This window comes from Oncorhynchus kisutch, unplaced genomic scaffold (genome assembly GCF_002021735.2).
Source record: "Oncorhynchus kisutch isolate 150728-3 unplaced genomic scaffold, Okis_V2 scaffold1113, whole genome shotgun sequence".
Lineage (NCBI taxonomy): Eukaryota > Metazoa > Chordata > Actinopteri > Salmoniformes > Salmonidae > Oncorhynchus > Oncorhynchus kisutch.
In genome coordinates this window covers 1-20,632 of record NW_022263058.1, presented here as the reverse complement: position 1 = coordinate 20,632, position 20,632 = coordinate 1, and the positions used below count along the sequence as shown (strand labels likewise).

Sequence of the window (20,632 nt, the reverse complement as noted above, 5' to 3'; positions counted from 1 at the left end):
TGTGGAGCCCTCCTCCTCCTAGCCCCCTGTTCTGTGGAGCCCTCCTCCTCCTAGCCCCCTGTTCTGTGGAGCCCTCCCCCTCCTAGCCCCCTGTTCTGTGGAGTCCTCCTCCACCTCCTCTTCCTAGCCCCCTGTTCTGTGGAGCCCTCCCCATCCTCTTCCTAGCCTCCTGTTCTGTGGAGTCCTCCTCCTCCTCCTAGCCCCCTGTTCTGTGGAGCCCTCCTCATCCTAGCCCGTAGAGGGTGCTAAACCCATACAATTCTACAGAGCTGCTGAGACAACATGAAGGCCTACCACTATATCACATTTAGTTACTTTCTAGAGACATGGTTTCGAGCCAACGCAAACTACCTTATGTGCCAGAGGACGCATGGCTTTCGACCTTTGTCTCTCCCGAGCCCGTACGGGAGTTGTAACGATGAGACAAGATAGTAATTACTAACAATTGGATCCCACAAATTGGGGAGAAAAGGGGGGTAAAATGTATTTTTTTTTATAAAATAAAATGCACGCAGACATAAAATGATTATCCATGAGTTCATCTGACTGTGGGCAAGTAGATAATGGGCTTAAACTGTCAAAAATCAAACTATCTCTGCATGGCTAGCATTAGCTGATCAATGTAACCTGTTGGTGGCTAATTGACTGGCAAGTAACGTTAGCATGTTTTCTATGCTAACTTTAGCTAGCTATATAACTTATACAGTTGAAGTCGGAAGTTTACAAACACTTAGGTTGGAGTCATTAAAACTTGTTTTTCAACAACTCTACAAATTTCTTGCTAACAAACAATAGTTTTGGCAAGTCGGTTAGGACATCTACTTTGTGCATGACACAAGTAATATTTCCAACAATTATTTACAGACATATTATTTCACTTATAATTCACTGTATCACAATTACAGTGGGTCAGAAGTTACATACACTAAGTTGACTGTGCCTTTAAACAGCTTGGACAATTCCAGAAAATGATGTCATGGCTTTAGAAGCTCCTGATAAGCTAATTGACATAATTTGAGTCAATTGGGGGCGTACCTGTGGATGTATTTCAAGGCCTACCTTCAAACTCAGTGCATCTTTGCTTGACATCACAGGAAAATCCAAATAAATCAGCCAGGACTTCATAAAAAAATTGTAGACCTCCACAAGTCTGGTTCATCCTTGGGAGCAATTTCCAAATGCCTGAAGGTACCACGTTCAGCTGTACAAACAATAGTACGCAAGTATAAACACCATGGGACCACGCAGCCGTCATACCGCTCAGGAAGGAGATGCGTTCTGTCTCCTAGAGATGGACGTACTTTGGTGCGAAAAGTGCAAATCAATCCCAGAACAACAGCAAAGGACCTTGTGAAGATGCTGGAGGAAACAGGTACAAAAGTATCTAGATCCACAGTCAAACAAGTTCTATATCGACATATACCAGTGTGTAAAAACCTTGTGAAGACTTACAGAAAACGTTTGGCCTCTGTCATTGCCAACAAAGGGTATATAACAAAGTATTGAGATAAACTTTTGTTATTGACCAAATACTTATTTTCCACCATAATTTGCAAATAAATTCATTCAAAATCCTACATTGGGATTTTCTGGATATTTTTTTTCTCATTTTGTCTGTCATAGTTGAAGTGTACCTATGATGAAAATTACAGGCCTCATCTTTTTAAGTGGGAGAACTTGCACAATTGGTGGCTGACTAAATACTTTTTTGCCCCACTGTATATCCACAGTCAAATAAGTTCTATATCGACATAACCTGAAAGGCCGCTCAGCAAGGAAGAAGCCACTGCTCTAAAACCACCATAAAAAAGCCAGACTACGTTTGCAACTGCACATGGGGACAAAGATCACACTTTTTGGAGAAATGTCCTCTGGTCTGATGAAACAAAAATAGAACTGTTTGGCCATAATGACCATCATTATGTTTGGAGGGAAAAGGGGGAGGCTTGCAAGCCGAAGAACCCCGTCCCAACCGTGAAGCACGGGGGTGGCAACATCATGTTGTGGGGGTGCTTTGCTGCAGGAAGGACTGGTGCACTTCACAAAATAGATGGCTTCATGAGGATGGAAAATGATGTGGATATATTGAAGCAACATCTCAAGCCATCAGTCAGGAAGTTAAAGCTTGGTCGCAAATGGGTCTTCCAAATGGACAATGACCCCAAGCATACTTCCAGTAGTGGAAAAATGGCCAAACTGTCCCCCCCCAAAAAATAAATTACATCGGAGGCAGCTGATGGTAGCTCTGGTGGACATTCTTGCAGTCAGCATGTCAACTGCACGTTCCCGCAAACCTTGAGACATATGTGGCATTGTGTTGTGACAAAACTGCACATTTTAATAAAAGTGGTGTTTTATTGTCCAAAGCACAAGGTGCACCTGTGTAATGATCATGCTGTTTAATCAGCTTCTTGATATGCCACACCTGTGGATGGATTATCATGGCAAAGGAGAAACGCTCATTAACATGGACGTAAACAAATTTGCACACAACATTTAAGAGAAATAGGCTTTTAATGCATTTCTGGGATTTTTAAAATTTCAGCTCATGAAACATGGGACCAACACTTTACATGTGGCGTTTTATATTTTTGTTCAGTGTAGTGAGACAACCTGAACCTGTCAGTCAATAATGGGTTGCTAAAAATCAACATCCGCTCCAACAGTTTAAATGACTTCCATCAAATCCCGAGTGGTGCAGCGGTCTAAGACACTGCATCTCAGTGCAAGAGGTGTCACTGCAGTACCTGGTTCGAATCCATGCTGCATCACATCCGGCTGTGATTGGGAGTCCCATCGGAACTACTAAAAGCTGCATGAACTGTCAAGTCTTGACATGTCCTGGGGCAATAGAGAGCGGGAGATAGCTGTCTATCAAAATGTTTTTACAGGCACCTGAAAGCTGGCTAGGCAACAGGAGAGCGCCCCATCTGTTCACCACTAAACTTTGTACCGGCTGTTTAAAAAGGCAAGAGAACCATGGACCATGCCTCAGGACTACCTGACATGATGACTCCTTGCTGTCCCCAGTCCACCTGGCTGTGCTGCTGCTCCAGTTTCAACTGTTCTGCCTTATTACTATTGGACCATGCTGGTCATTTATGAACATTTGAACATCTTGGCCATGTTCTGTTATAATCTCCACCCAGCACAGCCAGAAGAGGACTGGCCACCCCACACCCCACGAAGGGTTATATAAATACATGTTATTTTATTTAATTTTTTTAAATGTATTCAGACATCTAATGTACAGGATTTCCCATGTGCATTTTTTAAATTTATTTAACCTTTATTTAAGTGTTCGGTTTCCCGCCCAAATGCCAGTAAGTATCTAAAAACGGTGGAAAAGGCAACATATGACAATAACACAACTGATGGCAGTTGCTAACTACTGTAGCTAACTAGCCTCTGTAGCTAGCAAGCAATGTTAAAAAGAGATTGCAAACGGGTTAGCATAACTAGCCAAACAAAAACATTTTTTTCCCCCTTAAATATTAGCTAATTGACTAGGATTTATGAGGCCAGCAAACAAATTCCTCACTAGGAACGTATTTCCTCCAACGTTATACTGAAAAGGAGCCTCTCGGTCACAAAACAAGTTTTCTGGAGACTTGTGGGAGTGCTGATGACGTCGCTCACTGTGTGCGCTTTTGGTAGCCGGATTGCACCCAGACTGAGGAGAAATCCACACACAATTGTCGTGACTTTACTTTCATTAATCTGATGACTGTTATGTATCTAAATCAACTAACTCTGTTTGTTACCCGATTAAATTAATCATGTAACAATTAACTCATTAGGAATTTTTGGGGCACCATGAGAGCATCTCCCGAATTAAACTCTAAAAAGGTATTTACCTATCACATCCATAAAACAGTCAACGTATGAATCATAATCTCGTCTCATATCATCATTCTGAACCGTCGTAACCTTCTGCATCTGCAAAAACCCCAGCCTTACATATGATTCAGTAGTACACAAATTGATTTAAATATTTATTTACTAGCTAACTAAATGATAACACAGGATAAACATACACACTTAATAGATGAGAAAAAGGTCCCTAGCGGACTAACACAATAGTGTTTTTTTTTTTTTACAAAAGTAGAGAGAGAAAAAAACTACACTAATCATCGATACATTTTAGAAACTATTCTCACAGTAATCATATACTTTGCAGACGAGAAGAAATCATGAATGTATTTACGTGTGAATGCCTTCGTTCGCTGGTTATCTGTCGGAACCACGGCACGTTTGTAAGGTTCTGATTGTCCAAAAGGGTTTCCTCTAAAATGAGTTCCGGCACCTATTTCAGTCCAAGTCAAGCAATGAGATTAAAATCACCTATTTCAGTCCAAGTCAAGCAATGAGATTAAAATCACCTATTTCAGTCCAAGTCAATGAGATTAAAATCACCTATTTCAGTCCAAGTCAATGACATTAAAATCACCTATTTCAGTCCAAGTAAAGCAATGAAATTAAAATCACTCCATCACCTAATTTTAATCTTAGCTGGTCTGAGAGAACTGATGAGTCTTCTCTCCTTTATGTATACGTTGGTGTGTTTTTAAGTTGCTCTGTTGAGAGAAACTCTTCCCACAGACAGAGCAGTAGTAAGGCTTCTCTCCTGTGTGTATACGTTGATGTGTGTTTAAATGGTTCTGTTGAGAGAACCTCTTCCCACAGTCAGAGCAGATGTGAGGCTTTTCTCCAGTGTGTGTTCTCAGATGAATTTTTAGATCAAATGATGTTGTGAAGCATTTTCCACAGTCACAGCAGGAGTAAGGCTTCTCTCCTGTGTGTAGACGTTGGTGTTTCTTGAAGCTGCTCTGTTGAGAGAAACGCTTCCCACAGTCAGAGCAGACATAAGGCTTTTCTCCAGTGTGTGTTCTCTGGTGAACTTTTAGATCAGACGATGTTGTGAAGCATTTTCCACAGCCAGAGCAGGAGTAAGGCTTCTCTCCTGTGTGTAGACGTTGGTGTTTCTTGAAGCTGCTCTGTTGAGAGAAACGCTTCCCACAGTCAGAGCAGACATAAGGCTTTTCTCCAGTGTGTGTTCTCTGATGAACTTTTAGATCATATGATGTTGTGAAGCATTTTCTACAGTCAGAGCAGGAGTAAGGCTTCTTTTCTTTATGTCTACGTTCATGTGATTTTAAATGGTTCCGTTGAGCGAAACTCTTCCCACAGTTGGAGCAGTAGTAAGGCTTCTTTCCTGTATGTATACGTTCATGAGATTTTAAGGTACCCAATCGGGAGAAACTCTTCTCACAGTCAGAACAGGAGTACGGTTTCTCTCCTGTGTGTATACGTTGGTGTGCTTTAAAGCTACCCTGGTGGGAGAAACTCTTCCTACAGTCAGAGCAGTAGTAAGGCTTAATTCCTGTATGTATACGTTTATGCAATTTTAGGGTACCCAATCGGGAGAAGTTCTTTCCACAGTCAGAGCAGGAGTATGGCTTCTCTCCTGTATGTATACGTTGGTGTGCTTTTAAGCTACCCTGGTGGGAGAAACTCTTCCCACAGTCAGAGCAGATGTAAGGCTTCTCTCCAGTGTGTGTTCTCTGATGAACTGTTAGCTCAGATGATGTTGTGAAGCATTTTCCACAGTCACAGCAGGAGTAAGGCTTCTCTCCTGTGTGTAAACGTTGGTGTTTTTTTAGGTTGGTCTGTTGAGAGAAACTCTTCCCACAGTACGAGCAGGAGTACGGTTTCTCTTCTGTGTGCACTCTCTGATGAAATGTCAGAGCCTTTGATGTTGTGAATCTCTCCCCAGAGTCAGTACAGGAATACAGATTTTCTCCTGTGTGTATTTTTAGGTGTATTTTTAGCTTTGATAAACCTGGGAAAATCTCCTCACAATGTGTGCAGTGGTGAGACCTCTTAGCTCTGTGATCTTCCTGCTGCTGTTGCTCTCTGGATGTAGAGAATGTCTCAACATGGTCTCCTGTGTGAACAACATCAGAAGAACCAGTCAGTTGGTGTGATATACAGTACCAGTCAGAAGTTTGGACACCTACTCCTTCAACGGGTTTTCTTTAACTATTTACTACTTTGTAATACCAAAAGTGTGCAAAGTTGTCATCAAGGCAAAGGTTGGCTACTTTGAATACAAAATATATTTTGATTTGTTTAACACTATTTTGGTTACTACATGATTCCATATGTGTTATTTCATAGTGTTGATGTCTTCACTATTATTCTACAATGTAGATAAAGAAAAACACTTGAATGAGTAGGTGTTGTCAGGAGTTTACCTAGGGGGTCATGATTTGGGGCTGTACAAATATAGAATATATTTGTATTAGAATAATTGATTATGCTTATGTTATATTAATAGAAGGGGAGGGGTTAAAAGACCCCTCCCTCCTTACATTTATACGGTATTATATTACGGATTAACAATATAAATTCATTGTAGAGGTTTAGTATTGTTCTACAGTTATATTTTAGTTATCTGTCTCTCTTTCTGCCTCATTATAAAGAGGCCCCTCTTAGAAATGTGTGACTTAGACAGGACTCTGCAGGGGAGTGAAGGAGAGTGAAGGGGAGTGAAGGAGATAAGACTAGGCAAACATTCCACAATAAATCCACTTTGGGGCGAGGGGACATTTACTGCTAAGTGTTTAGCTAACAGTTAAAAGGACCTGTTTATACAACTCTGTAGGCATGGTTTTGGTCCCAGGAGTAGAGGATGATGATGTCAGCAGTGACATCATCAGGGAGCGACTCAGGGTGTAATAAAACAACAGGAGGCCTTTTGTTAGACGCAGAACTTACTCTGAAACACGCGTGCTATGTTCCTTCTTTCTGCAAATTGCATTAATAAAGGTTTTTGAATTATTTAATTAAAGATAATTGTCATAATGCTAATTTCACCAACGAACCAATGATTGACAAGGAAGGAAGGAAGGAACCCTAACGCTCGACTGGCACTGTACTTATTTTATGGAGCCATTTACATTGCCTGCTCTCTGGGGTTTTAGGTTTCTGTAAAGAACGGTGTGACAACTGCTGAAGTACAAAGGGTTATATAAAATACATGTGACATGTATGTGCTTTACAGAAACCCAGCCTCAATCCCCAAAGAGCAAAGCAATGCAGATGTAGAAGCACAATGGCCATGAAAAACTCCCCAGCAAGCAGGAACCTTGGAGCAAACAGAGAGGAACCAGGCTCTGAGCCGTGGCCAGTCCTCTTCTGTCTGTACCGGGTGACATATGACTTCATATCAGTAGGCTGTACAATACAGGGGAGTAAAACTATTCTAAAAGTGGGTAACAGTCTGGGTTGGGGGCAATTCCTTTTAAATAACAGTCCATTCAGAAAGTAACCCTAATTCCAATTCCACATTTTGTTAATTTAAAAGGCATTGAAGAGAATTGGAATGTCAGTGTATTTCCCAAAATATCTAGAATTGGCCCGAACCCTGGTAACAGTCGAAGGCAAAAGGAGTGAAAATAATTATCCATTTTCATTGTCCACTCACTATCACAAGGGTTAGTAACGACACAGACTCATTTCATAGGACTTTAAAACACTGGCAGTTTGTCTACTTCACTTCTTTAGTCTACACTCTGATCACTCCAGATAACCCAGTTGTTCAGGGATGTGATGTCAGAATTACAGAATTCAACCTATCAATAGACTGGTTCATAACTTATGGAGGTTTAATTTCTGAAGATAACTTATGGATAGAACCTGCTCTTACCATGACTAACAGTTGTCCTAATCTTCTCCTCCTCTTCTTCTTCATCTTTAATGTTGACATTCAGCTCCAGTGTTTGACTGCAGTCTTCCAGCTTCACTGATGCCATCTCTGGATCCTGCAGAGCAAACTGGGCTCCACTGTCACAATCAGGACCCAGTGACTGTAGGTTTGGACTCCGTGTGGAAGGAGAGAGTCAGGCTGGGTTTGTCCTCACTGTTGATGTTACCGGCCTCAGACTTAATTCAAGTCGTCCTGTAGATATAATGAGAAACAGAAAACAATCTTGACAGTTCTGGCGCTTTCTTAATTCTCAAAATATATTATATTTGTTGTTGTTCAATCATCTCATTTCAACAGATCAGGTAGATAAACATTGACAACAAAACATGAATTCAAAACATTAGACAGAAAGTTCACCCTTTAAATGACACAAATAAGAGATGATCTAAATGTACAGAATGGTTCCCTGGAGGAAAATGAGGGTTGTGCTTTTTCATTGTCAGTCAAGGGGAGGGTTGAGTATTGTTTTATTAGGATAGGATGTGTCGGCCTATCCTAAGCAATGGCTGTGTTGTGTCGGCCTATCCTAACCAATGGCTGTGTTGTGTCGGCCTATCCTAACCAATGGCTGTGATGTGTCGGTCTATCCTAACCAATGGCTGTGATGTGTCGGCCTATCCTAACCAATGGCTGTGCTGTGTCGGCCTATCCTAACCAATGGCTGTGATGTGTCGGCCTATCCTAACCAATGGCTGTGCTGTGTCGGCCTATCCTAACCAATGGCTGTGCTGTGTCGGCCTATCCTAACCAATGGCTGTGCTGTGTCGGCCTATCCTAACCAATGGCTGTGCTGTGTCGGCCTATCCTAACCAATGGCTGTGCTGTGTCGGCCTATCCTAACCAATGGCTGTGATGTGTCGGTCTATCCTAACCAATGGCTGTGTTGTGTCGGCCTATCCTAACCAATGGCTGTGCTGTGTCGGCCTATCCTAACCAATGGCTGTGATGTGTCGGTCTATCCTAACCAATGGCTGTGTTGTGTCGGCCTATCCTAACCAATGGCTGTGATGTGTCGGCCTATCCTAACCAATGGCTGTGTTGTGTCGCCCTATCCTAACCAATGGCTGTGATGTGTCGGCCTATCCTAACCAATGGCTGTGCTGTGTCGGCCTATCCTAACCAATGGCTGTGCTGTGTCGGCCTATCCTAACCAATGGCTGTGCTGTGTCGGCCTATCCTAACCAATGGCTGTGATGTGTCGGTCTATCCTAACCAATGGCTGTGATGTGTCGGCCTATCCTAACCAATGGCTGTGATGTGTCGGCCTATCCTAACCAATGGCTGTGATGTGTCGGCCTATCCTAACCAATGGCTGTGATGTGTCGGCCTATCCTAACCAATGGCTGTGCTGTGTCGGCCTATCCTAACCAATGGCTGTGATGTGTCGGCCTATCCTAACCAATGGCTGTGATGTGTCGGCCTATCCTAACCAATGGCTGTGATGTGTCGGCCTATCCTAACCAATGGCTGTGCTGTGTCGGCCTATCCTAACCAATGGCTGTGATGTGTCGGCCTATCCTAACCAATGGCTGTGCTGTGTCGGCCTATCCTAACCAATGGCTGTGCTGTGTCGGCCTATCCTAACCAATGGCTGTGTTGTGTCGGCCTATCCTAACCAATGGCTGTGATGTGTCGGCCTATCCTAACCAATGGCTGTGCTGTGTCGGCCTATCCTAACCAATGGCTGTGATGTGTCGGTCAATGGTGGCAGTTGAGGAAGAGAGTGAAAGGTTTCTTCACATGTTGTTGTTGTTGATTAGACCAAGTCCCCCTAAAACATAAACCACCATCTTGCACGCTGACTAACCTATTCCTCAACCCACCCGGCACTCTTTAAATAGCCTATGTCAGTAAATGTCAGTGAAGGGCTGTTGAGTTAAAACCCAGACTCCACTTGAGGGGTTATGCCATAGGCCTCTTTTAGTGAAGATGATGTCAAAAAGCACAGGCCTCCCACTTGTTAGAATAACATGAAGAAAATCTAACTGATCTGATGATATAAAGAGATCTATAACAGTGTTTTTGGTCAGCGCTGCTTTACGCCAGAAACAGGCTGTAAAATAACCAGGGTAGAAGTGACTCAGATGCAAATCACGGTTTCATTACTTTGACATTCAGAGGCTGAGATATAACCTTCTATATCCTACGAGACAAAACAAAAAGAAATAATTAATCTAATTCTGTCACTATCAATTTATTAAGCTATTTACTGGTCTGTACAATAGAAGATGTTAAAACCCAGACAGCTTTTAGGGAAATATTTGTTGGGTTAAAGACACAGAATGAGAGTAGCCAGCAGTTAGAGATTTACATTTCTCTGCTAAAAGACTGGATGGTCAATCCGATATCTTACTGCAGATGCATCCTCTGCAGACATACGGGCTTTTATACTTCTAGCGCTTAACGGAGCAAAGCTGTTGTCAAGGAAGCGAGTTTGTGTTTATACTGGACCTCCCGCCCCCACCTCCCGCCCACCAATCATGTCAATGCGGTGCTATACGGAGCCCTTCACATTGTTACAAAACTTGAAGAGGCACACGGCGATGCGTTAGGAGCTTGATTTGACCTCTGCCTCTGTGGGTTCAGAAATTGTGTCACACCCTCCCTCAGAAGCTTCCGGACACATTTTGGGATCAAACATGAATTGTCTTTTACTCTGTCTGGAGTGGAAAGGTAGCTTGTCTTTTACTCTGTCTGGCATGGAAAGGTAGCTTGCCTTTTACTCTGTCTGGAGTGGAAAGGTAGCTTGTCTTTTACTCTGTCTGGAGTGGAAAGGTAGTTTGTCTTTTACTCTGTCTGGCATGGAAAGGTAGCTTGTCTTTTACTCTGTCTGGAGTGGAAAGGTAGCTTGTCTTTTACTCTGTCTGGCGTGGAAAGGTAGCTTGTCTTTTACTCTGTATGGAGTGGAAAGGTAGCTTGTCTTTTACTCTGTCTGGAGTGGAAAGGTAGCTGGTCTTTTACTCTGTCTGGCGTGGTAAGGTAGCTTGTCTTTTACTCTGTCTGGCATGGAAAGGTAGCTTGTCTTTTACTCTGTCTGGAGTGGAAAGGTAGCTTGTCTTTTACTCTGTCTGGCGTGGAAAGGTAGCTTGTCTTTTACTCTGTCTGGCGTGGAAAGGTAGCTTGTCTTTTACTCCGTCTGGAGTGGAAAGGTAGCTTGTCTTTTACTCTGTCTGGCATGGAAAGGTAGCTTGTCTTTTACTCTGTCTGGAGTGGAAAGGTAGCTTGTCTTTTACTCTGTCTGGCATGGAAAGGTAGCTTGTCTTTTACTCTGTCTGGCATGGAAAGGTAGCTTGTCTTTTACTCTTTCTGGAGTGGAAAGGTAGCTTGTCTTTTACTCTGTCTGGCGTGGAAAGGTAGTTTGTCTTTTACTCTGTCTGGCATGGAAAGGTTGAACTATTTAAAGTACCATGATCAGATGGTCTCACATTTGATTATTTGTAAACAGGGACAGATTTGGCATCGGAGAAATATGATAAGATGAACACACAGGCCTCTCTCTCTCTCTCTCTCTGTCCATTCTTAACCTGTGTGGTAATTAAAAAGATTCTGCTAATAAGTCAAATAATGTAGACTTGCTTGAAACGTTTATAAAAGGCTATGTTTTTCTCAGACCTGCAAATACAATGATAGATTCATGGAATGATTTCACCATAAAATAGATCTATCCACCCTTACTCTTGTTCACGATGGTCTGCGAACCCACGACCTTCTGGCCCGCAGCCCTGAACGCGATCAGAATTCCTGCGTTGCCTAGCAACGCGTACAGGACGAAGAACAGTTAATATAGTATATATCTAAAGGCTCTGGTCTGTCCAAGAAGTGTTGGTAAACGGTAGACATGTTCTCTACTATCCACCTTGTTTTAATCATTATTTTGGCTATGGGGGATATTTTTATATATTTTTATTCAGCGTTCAGGGAGGGTTTATGTCAAATATATTTTGCTCACCAGACGGACATCCATTTTCCTTTCAGATATCCGTATTAAAAAATCATGTTCACTACCTAAGTGCAGTTAATCTATAGTAGTCTTCCTAAATTCACAAATGACTAAGTAAACAAGTAATGCAAGGTTGCAGTTTGAGGCAGAACTATGTCATATTTTCCACTTTCACTCACAAAAAAACGATTGTATTTCCCATTCACACCATAGTAACAATTATAGATAAATATAGAAACAACTGAATGTGTGTGAATATTGTTACAGTGACATGTAGAAATCAGATGAACATGACATTCTGCTTCTAAACAGTAAAACAACCCTGAAACTGTCTCTCTGGTACACCCGCACAGCCTGCAAGTCTATTGACTCAGACCGAGAGGCGCCGCCATTTTACCAGCTCATAAACATATGGAAATAATCAGAATAATAAACATGTCAAACGAACTCAGAAATCTCAAATCAATTGTAATTTCATAAAGAATCATTGACGAAATAATGTACATTCATTCACTCTGACAAACCCAAAGTCTAAACTGAGCTAGCTAAATGTGACTTCTAAAATTATATTTAATCACGTTCTTCACTCACTCGGTTCAGCACAAAACTAAAACCTTTAACAAACGCGATAATACCTTGACGGATTTGCTACCTAACATGTTACGACATGTTCTTTCGATATTAGTAAGTTTAAACGTGCTATTGCATACCTTTAGTAATACTTCTGAAACGGACACAACCGATATCGCCTTCAGAGAACAATTGTGGCTGAAGCCTGCCCGGAACTTCCTGTTCCCCGACTATCAAAACGCAACAGGACTTCTTCTTCTTCGGTGGGTTTAATGGTGGTTGGCATTCAATATGTTGCATTAGTTTATTTAGTAAATCTTTTCTTAACTCAGGTGTTGCAAGATGGCCAATAAGGGTATTATCTTTGAAAAACAAGGGTCCTGAAAAACGGACGTTTCTTTTTTTTGTTGGTCAAGATATAACTGAGGGAGTCAAACAAACACTTTTTGGTTGTAATCAAGCTCTGACTTCACTACTTGTTTTGACCAGTGCCCAGTGACCAGTTGCTGCTCGTAGACGTTTCCACTTCACAAGAACAGCACTTACAGTTGACTGGGGCAGCTCTAGCACGGCAGAAATTTGACAAACTGACTTGTTGGAAAGGTGGCATCCTTAGACAGTGCCACTTTGAAAGTCACTGAGCTCTTCAGTAAGGCCATTCTACCGCCAATGTTTGTCTATGGAGATTGCATGGCGGTGTGCTCGATTCTATACACCTGTCAGCAACGGCTGTGGCTGAAATAGCCGAATCCACTAATTTGAAGGGGTGTCCACATACTTTAGTATATATAGTGCAGTTAGCACCTTCTTAAGTATGTCAGCGCTGGACATGATCTTTTCTTGCCACTTGTCCAATAGTTAAAAATACTTCTCTGAAACTGAAAAATTCTGTAGTAGTAAAAAAAAGAAGAACTATTGACAGATGCAATTTGATCATTCTTGTAATTTTAATAAGTGTAACAACCCCTGATGCTCCAACCACATGAAAACTATGGAAACTAACCATGGAAACTATAACAAACTGAATCTGCAGACCATAAAGTGCATCACTGAGTTTATTGACATTTTCCTTTGTGGGGCAGAACTGATGAATAACCGTATAATACGAATAGAATAACAACCTATGACAGACTAATTAAATCTGCTAGACGTGTGTTAACCTCACAATAGCAACATACATAGATAAAGAGATCGTCTCTACAACGCAGTGATTAAAATGTCACAGAACACAATGAAGTTTAAGTCCACATGTCAGTGAATAACACATACCAATTTATATTTTATAACAGATAATTTACTTATGAATGATTAAAGCTAAATACAAAACAGTTCCGGCACCTATTTCAGTCCAAGTCAAGCAATGAGATGAAAATTAAGTGATGGAGTGAATTTAATCTTAGCTGGTCTGAGAGAACTGATGAGTCTTCTCTCCTTTATGCATACGTTGGTGTGTTTTTAAGTTGCTCTGTTGAGAGAAACTCTTCCCACAGACAGAGCAGTAGTAAGGCTTCTCTCCTTTATGCATACGTTCGTGCGTTTTTAAGTTACTCTGTTGAGAGAAACTCTTCCCACAGACAGAGCAGTAGTAAGGCTTCTCTCCTGTGTGAATACGTTGATGTGTTTTTAAATGGTTCTGTTGAGAGAACCTCTTCCCACAGTCAGAGCAGATGTAAGGCTTTTCTCCAGTGTGTGTTCTCAGATGAACTTTTAGATCAAATGATGCTGTGAAGCTTTTTCCACAGTCACAGCAGGAGTAAGGCTTCTCTCCTGTGTGTATACATTGGTGTTTTTTTAAGCTACCCTGGTGGGAGAAACTCTTCCTACAGTCGGAGCAGTAGTAACGCTTCTTTCCTGTATGTATACGTTCATGTGATTTTAAAGTATCCAATCGAGAGAAACTCTTCCCACAGTCAGAGCAGTAGTAAGGCTTCTCTCCTGTGTGTATACGTTGGTGTGACTTTAAATGGTTCTGTTGAGAGAAACTCTTCCCACAGTCAGAGCAGGAGAACGGCTTCTCTCCTGCATGTATACGTTGGTGTGCTTTATAGTTACACAGGTGGGAAAAACTCTTCCTACAGTCAGAGCAGAAGTAAGGCTTCTCTCCTGTGTGTATACGTTGGTGTGACTTTAAATGGTTCTGTTGAGAGAAACTCTTCCCACAGTCAGAGCAGGAGAACGGCTTCTCTCCTGCATGTATACGTTGGTGTGCTTTATAGTTACACAGGTGGGAAAAACTCTTCCCACAGTCAGAGCAGATATAAGGCTTTTCTCCAGTGTGTGTTCTCTGATGAACTGTTAACTCAGACGATGTTGTGAAGCATTTTCCACAGTACGAGCAGGAGTAAGGTTTCTCTCCTGTGTGCACTCTCTGATGAAGTGTCAGAGCCCTTGATGTTGTGAATCTCTTCCTACAGTCAGTACAGGAATACAGATTCTCTCCTGTGTGTATTTTTAAGTGTACTTTTAGCTTTGATAGAATTGGAAAATTCTCCTCACAATGTGGGCAGTGGTGAGACCTCTTAGCTCTGTTATCTTCCTGCTGTTTCTCTCTGGATGTAGAGAATGTCTCAACATGGTCTCCTGTGTGAACAACATCAGAAGAACCAGTCAGTTGGTGTGATATACAATACCAGTCAAAAGTTTGGACACCTACTCCTTCCAGGGTTATCATTTATTTTTACAATTTTCTACATTGTAGAATAATACTGAAGACTTCAAAAATATATTTTAGATTTTTCAAAGTAGCCACCCTTTGCCTTGATGAAAGCTTTGCATTCTCTCAACCAGCTTCATGAGGAAGTCACCTGGAATGCATTTCAATTAACAGGTGTGCCTTGTTAAAAGTTACTTTGTGGAATTTCTTTCCTTCTTAAAGCGTTTGAGTCAATCAGTTGTGTTGTGACAAGGTAGGGGTGGGATACAGAAGAGCCTTATTTGGTAAAATACCATCCATATTATGACAAGAACAGCTGAAATAAAGCAAAGAGAAACAACAGTCCATCATTGCGGCAGCGTAGCCTAGTGGTTAGAGCATTGGACTAGGAACCGAAAGGTTGCAAGTTCAAATCCCCAAGCTGACAAGGTACAAAATCTGTCGTTCTGCCCCTGAACAGGCAGTTAACCCACTGTTCCCAGGCCGTCATTGAAAATAAGAATTTGTTCTTAACTGACTTGCCTAGTTAAATAAAGGTTAAATAAATAAAATAAAAAAATAAAAAATTACTTTAACACATGAAAGTCAGTCAATACTCAATCATTTCAAGAACTTTGAAAGTCTCTTCAAGTGCAGTCACAAAAATCATCAATTGCTATGATGAAACTGGCTCTCATGAGGACCGCCACAGGAAAGGAAGACCCAGAGTTACCTCTGCTGCAGAAGATAAGTTCATTAGAGTCAAGTGCACCTCCGATTGCAGCCCAAAGAAATGCTTCACAGAGTTCAAGTAACAGACATCTCAACATCAACTGTTCAGAGGAGACTGCGTGAATCAGGCCTTCATGGTCGAATTACTGCGAAGAAACCACTACTAAAGAACACCAATATGAAGAAGAGAATTGCTTGCTTGGGCGAAGAAACACAAGCAATGGACATTAGACCTGTGGAAACCTGTCCTTTGGTCTGTTCTTTTGGTTCCAATTGCCGTGTCTTTCTGAGACGTGGTGTGGGTGAACGGATGATCTCTGCTTGTGTGGTTCCCACTGTGAAGCATGGAGGTGGTGTGTGGGGGTGCTTTGCTGGTGACACAGTCAGTGATTTATTTAGAATTCAAAGCCACACTTAACCAGCATGGCTACCGGTGTGCCCTAGTAAGAAGACCACTTTGTGCAGCTCACAGCACTATCATCTCCAATGTACATAATATAAGTAATTCTACCTGATAAGCTTCTCAGTAAAGCATTAAAAACAATCAAGCAACCCATAAAAGTGCTAAAAATAGCCCATATTAATATATGTAACCTAAAAAAACAAGGTTCATGATATCAATAACTTGCTAGTTACAAATGACATTCATATTTTGACTATCTCTGAAACTCTACTTAGATAATACCTTTGATGATACAGTGGTAGTAATACATGGTTATAACATCTACAGAAAAGACAGAAATGCCAATGGGGGAGGTGTTGCTGTTTATATTCAGAACCACATTCCTGTAAAGATTAGAGACGATCTCATGTTAAATACTGTTGAAGTAATACGGCTACAGATTCATCTACCTCACCTAAAGCCCATTCTGGTGGGAAGCTGCTATAGACCACCAAGTGCTAACCGTCATTATCTGGATAACATGTGAAACATTGACTGGCTCTCATCAACCTGCCCACTCAAAAAAAAAAAGCCAACTAATGCTCATCAAATGTGGGAACTCCTTCAAGACTGCTGGAAAAGCATTCCAGGTGAAGCTGGTTGAGAGAATGCCAAGAGTGTGCAAAGTTGTCATCAAGGCAAAGGGTGGCTACTTTGAATAATATAAAATACATTTAGATTTGTTTAACTCTTTTTTTTGGTTACTAAATGATTCCATGTGTTATTTCATAGTTTGTCTTCATTGTTATTTATTATTGTTATTTTACAATGTAGAAAGTAGTAAAAAAAGAAAGAAAAAGCCTTGAATGAGTAGGATTAATGAGTAGGCTTAATGAGTAGGTTTAATGAGTAAGTTTAATGAGTAGGTTTAATGACTAGGCTTAATGAGTAGGTTTAATGAGTAGGTTTAATGAGTAGGCTTAATGAGTAGGTTTAATGAGTAGGTTTAATGAGTAGGTTTAATGAGTAGGTTTAATGAGTAGCTTTGATGAGTAGGCTTAATGAGTAAGTTTAATGAGTATGTTTAATGAGTAGGTTTAATGAGTAGGTTTAATGAGTAGGTTTAATGAGTAGGCTTAATGAGTAGGTTTAATGAGTAGGTTTGATGAGTAGGTTTAATGAGTAGGTTTAATGAGTAGGCTTAATGAGTAGGTTTGATGAGTAGGCTTAATGAGTAGTTTTAATGAGTAGGCTTAATGAGTAGGCTTAATGAGTAGGCTTAATGAGTAGGCTTAATGAGTAGGTTTAATGAGTAGGCTTAATGAGTAGGCTTAATGAGTAGGTTTAATGAGTAGGTTTGATGAGTAGGCTTAATGAGTAGGTTTAATGAGTAGGTTTAATGAGTAGGATTGATGAGTAGGTTTAATGAGTAGGATTGATGAGTAGGTTTAATGAGTAGGCTTAATGAGTAGGCTTAATGAGTAGGTTTAATGAGTAGGTTTGATGAGTAGGTTTAATGAGTAGGCTTAATGAGTAGGTTTGATGAGTAGGATTGATGAGTAGGTTTAATGAGTAGGCTTAATGAGTAGGTTTAATGAGTAGGCTTAATGAGTAGGTTTAATGAGTAGGTTTAATGAGTAGGTTTAATGAGTAGGTTTAATGAGTAGGCTTAATGAGTAGGTTTAATGAGTAGGTTTAATGAGTAGCCTTAATGAGTAGGTTTAATGAGTAGGTTTAATGAGTAGGTTTAATGAGTAGGCTTAATGAGTAGGCTTAATGAGTAGGCTTAATGAGTAGATTTAATGAGTAGGCTTAATGAGTAGGCTTAATGAGTAGGCTTAATGAGTAGGCTTACTGAGTAGGCTTACTGAGTAGGCTTACTGAGTAGGCTTAATGAGTAGGCTTAATGAGTAGGTTTAATGAGTAGGCTTAATGAGTAGGTTTAATGAGTAGGCTTAATGAGTAGGTTTAATGAGTAGGCTTAATGAGTAGGTTTAATGAGTAGGCTTAATGAGTAGGCTTAATGAGTAGGCTTAATGAGTAGGCTTAATGAGTAGGCTTAATGAGTAGGCTTAATGAGTAGGCTTAATGAGTAGGATTAATTAGTAGGTTTAATGAGTAGGCTTAATGAGTAGGTTTAATGAGTAGGTTTGCTAGAATGCAGGAACAGAGGAACATAGGAAGAAACCTAGAAAGAAACCGAGGGGTGGCCGGTCCTCTTCTGTCTGTACCGGGTGACATATGACTTCATATCAGTAGGCTGTACAATACAGGGGAGTAAAACTATTCTAAAAGGGGGTAACAGTCTGGGTTGGGGGCAATTCCTTTTCAATTCCAATCAATTCAGAAAGTAAACCTGATTCCAAATTCCACATGCTGCTAATTGAAAAGCAATGAAGAGAATTTGGAATTTCAGTCTATTTCCCTAAATATCTGGAATTGGCCCGAACCCTGGTAACAGTCGAAGGCAAAAGGAGTGAAAATAATTACCCATAATCCTCGTCCACTCACTATCACAAGGGTTAGTAACTACAGACTCATTTCATATCATCGTCCACTCACTATCACAAGGGTTAGTAACTACACAGACTCATTTCATAGAACTTTAAAACTCTGGCAGTTTATCTACTTTACTTCTTTAGTCTCCTCTCTCCAAGCGTTAGACCTCCATATGACCCAGTCTAACTTATGATTCAGTCTAACTTATGACCCAGTCTAACTTATGACCCAGTCTAACTTACGACCCAGTCTAACTTACGACCCAGTCTAACTTACGACCCAGTCTAACTTACGACCCAGTCTAACTTACGACCCAGTCTAACTTATGACCCAGTCTAACTTATGACCCAGTCTAACTTACGACCCAGTCTAACTTACAACCCAGTCTAACTTACGACCCAGTCTAACTTATGAGGAACCTGCTGTTACCATGACTAACAGATTTCCCAATCTTCTCCTCCTGTTCTTCATCTTTAATGTTGACATTCAGCTCCAGTGTTTGACTGCAGTCTTCTAGCTTCACTGATGCCATCTCTGGATCCTGCAGAGCAAACTGGGCCCCACTGTCACAATCAGGACCCAGTGACTGTAGGTTGCTACTCAGTGTGGAAGGAGAGTGGCAGGCTGGGTTCATCCTCACTGTTGATGTTACAAACCTCAGACTTAATTCAAGTCGTCCTGTAGATATAATGAGAAACAGAAAACAATCTTGACAGTTCTGGCGCTTTCTTAATTCTCAAAATATATTATATTTGTTGTTGTTCAATCATCTCATTTCAACAGATCAGGTAGATAAACATTGACAACAAAACATGAATTCAAAACATTAGACAGAAAGTTCACCCTTTAAATGACACAAATAAGAGATTATCTAAATGTACAGAATGGTTCCCTGGAGGAAAATGAGGGTTGTGCTTTTTCAATGTCAGTCAAGGGGAGGGTTGAGTATTGTTTTAATCTAGTCCATAAGAGGGTCAGGCCATTTGTATTTGGTGACATGTCAATATTTCTCAGTGTTTGACAATTACTTGCTTATTAGGCTTTATAAACTGGGTGGTTTGAGCCCTGAATGCTGATTGGCTACATATCAATGTGTGCCTGATGCCACCCCTCATCTCTGATTCTCTGCTGGACCACAATATCAAGAGTGACTATTTAGCCATTTAGTGTGATGTCAATCAAATGATCCATAGTCTATAGGCTAAAGCAGGGCTGTCCAGCCATGTTCCTAGAGAGCTTCCCTCCTGTAGGTTTTCACTCCAACCCTGTTCCTGGAGAGCTACCCTCCTGTAGGTTTTAACTCCAACCCTGTTCCTGGAGAGCTATCCTCCTGTAGGTTTTCACTCCAACCCTGTTCCTGGAGAGCTACCCTCCTGTAGGTTTTAACTCCAACCCCATTGGTTCAGTTTATAGAATTAGGTGTGTGCTAGATTAGGGTTAGAGCGAAAGCCTACAGGGCTGTAGCTCTCCAGGAAACAGGGTTGGAGAGCCCTGGGCTATAGGATACGAAGTGCATGCTGGGAGAAGCACAGAGCAAAGTTATAATATGGTTCTAGGATAGTGCTGGGATGGTGTAAATACAACTAGGCTGCTTACACACTGCAAAGGTTATTCCAACCCTGAGAAACGGCCGCTCTGTGCTTGTTGAGCCAAACATTTTTTTTTAATGCTGCCTAACCAATGCTGTGCTGTGTGTAGGCCTAGTCCTAACCAATGTCTGTGCTGTGTCATTCTAACCAATGGCTGTGCTGTGTCGGCCTATCCTAACCAATGGCTGTGCTGTGTGGCCTATCCTAACCAATGGCTGTGCTGTGTCCATCCTAACCAATGTGCTGTGCCTATTGTCTGCCCTATCCTAAGCAATGACTGTGCTGTGTCGGCCTATCCTAAGCAATGGCTGTGCTGTGTCGGCCTATCCTAAGCAGGGCTGTGCTGGGGTCGGCCTATCCTAAGCAATGACTGTGCTGTGTCGGCCTATCCTAACCAATGGCTGTGGCTGTGGTTGGCCTATCCTAACCAATGCTGTGTGTGATGTGTCATCCTAACCAATGGCTGTGCTGTGTCGGCCTATCCTAACCAATGACTGTGCTGTGTCGGCCTATCCTA

General features: G+C 41.4%; 2 protein-coding genes across 3 annotated transcripts; both read right to left on the bottom strand.

Moving 5' to 3' along the window:
* Positions 1-3,982: 3,982 nt before the first annotated feature.
* Positions 3,983-12,585, bottom strand: LOC109877182 (zinc finger protein 883-like). 2 transcript variants are annotated; one of them, XR_004208028.1, is made up of 3 exons: positions 12,422-12,585; positions 7,712-7,963; positions 3,983-5,947 (listed from the first exon to the last, which is right to left on the bottom strand). XR_004208028.1 is itself a non-coding variant. In XM_031817663.1 (2 exons), exons 1-2 carry the CDS (start codon positions 7,815-7,817, stop codon positions 4,509-4,511), a joined length of 1,545 nt encoding a protein of 514 aa, XP_031673523.1. In that variant the 5' UTR covers positions 7,818-7,848; the 3' UTR covers positions 3,983-4,508. The 2 variants fall into 2 exon arrangements, 1 of the variants encoding a protein (XP_031673523.1); XM_031817663.1 differs by lacking the exon at positions 12,422-12,585 and having other exon boundaries at positions 7,712-7,848.
* A 735-nt stretch (positions 12,586-13,320) lies between these two features.
* LOC116364634 (zinc finger protein OZF-like) lies at positions 13,321-19,854 on the bottom strand. Its single transcript, XM_031817664.1, has 2 exons — positions 18,956-19,854; positions 13,321-14,861 (listed from the first exon to the last, which is right to left on the bottom strand). Exons 1-2 carry the CDS (start codon positions 19,158-19,160, stop codon positions 13,678-13,680), a joined length of 1,389 nt encoding a protein of 462 aa, XP_031673524.1. The 5' UTR covers positions 19,161-19,854; the 3' UTR covers positions 13,321-13,677.
* Between the last annotated feature and the right edge of the window lie 778 nt (positions 19,855-20,632).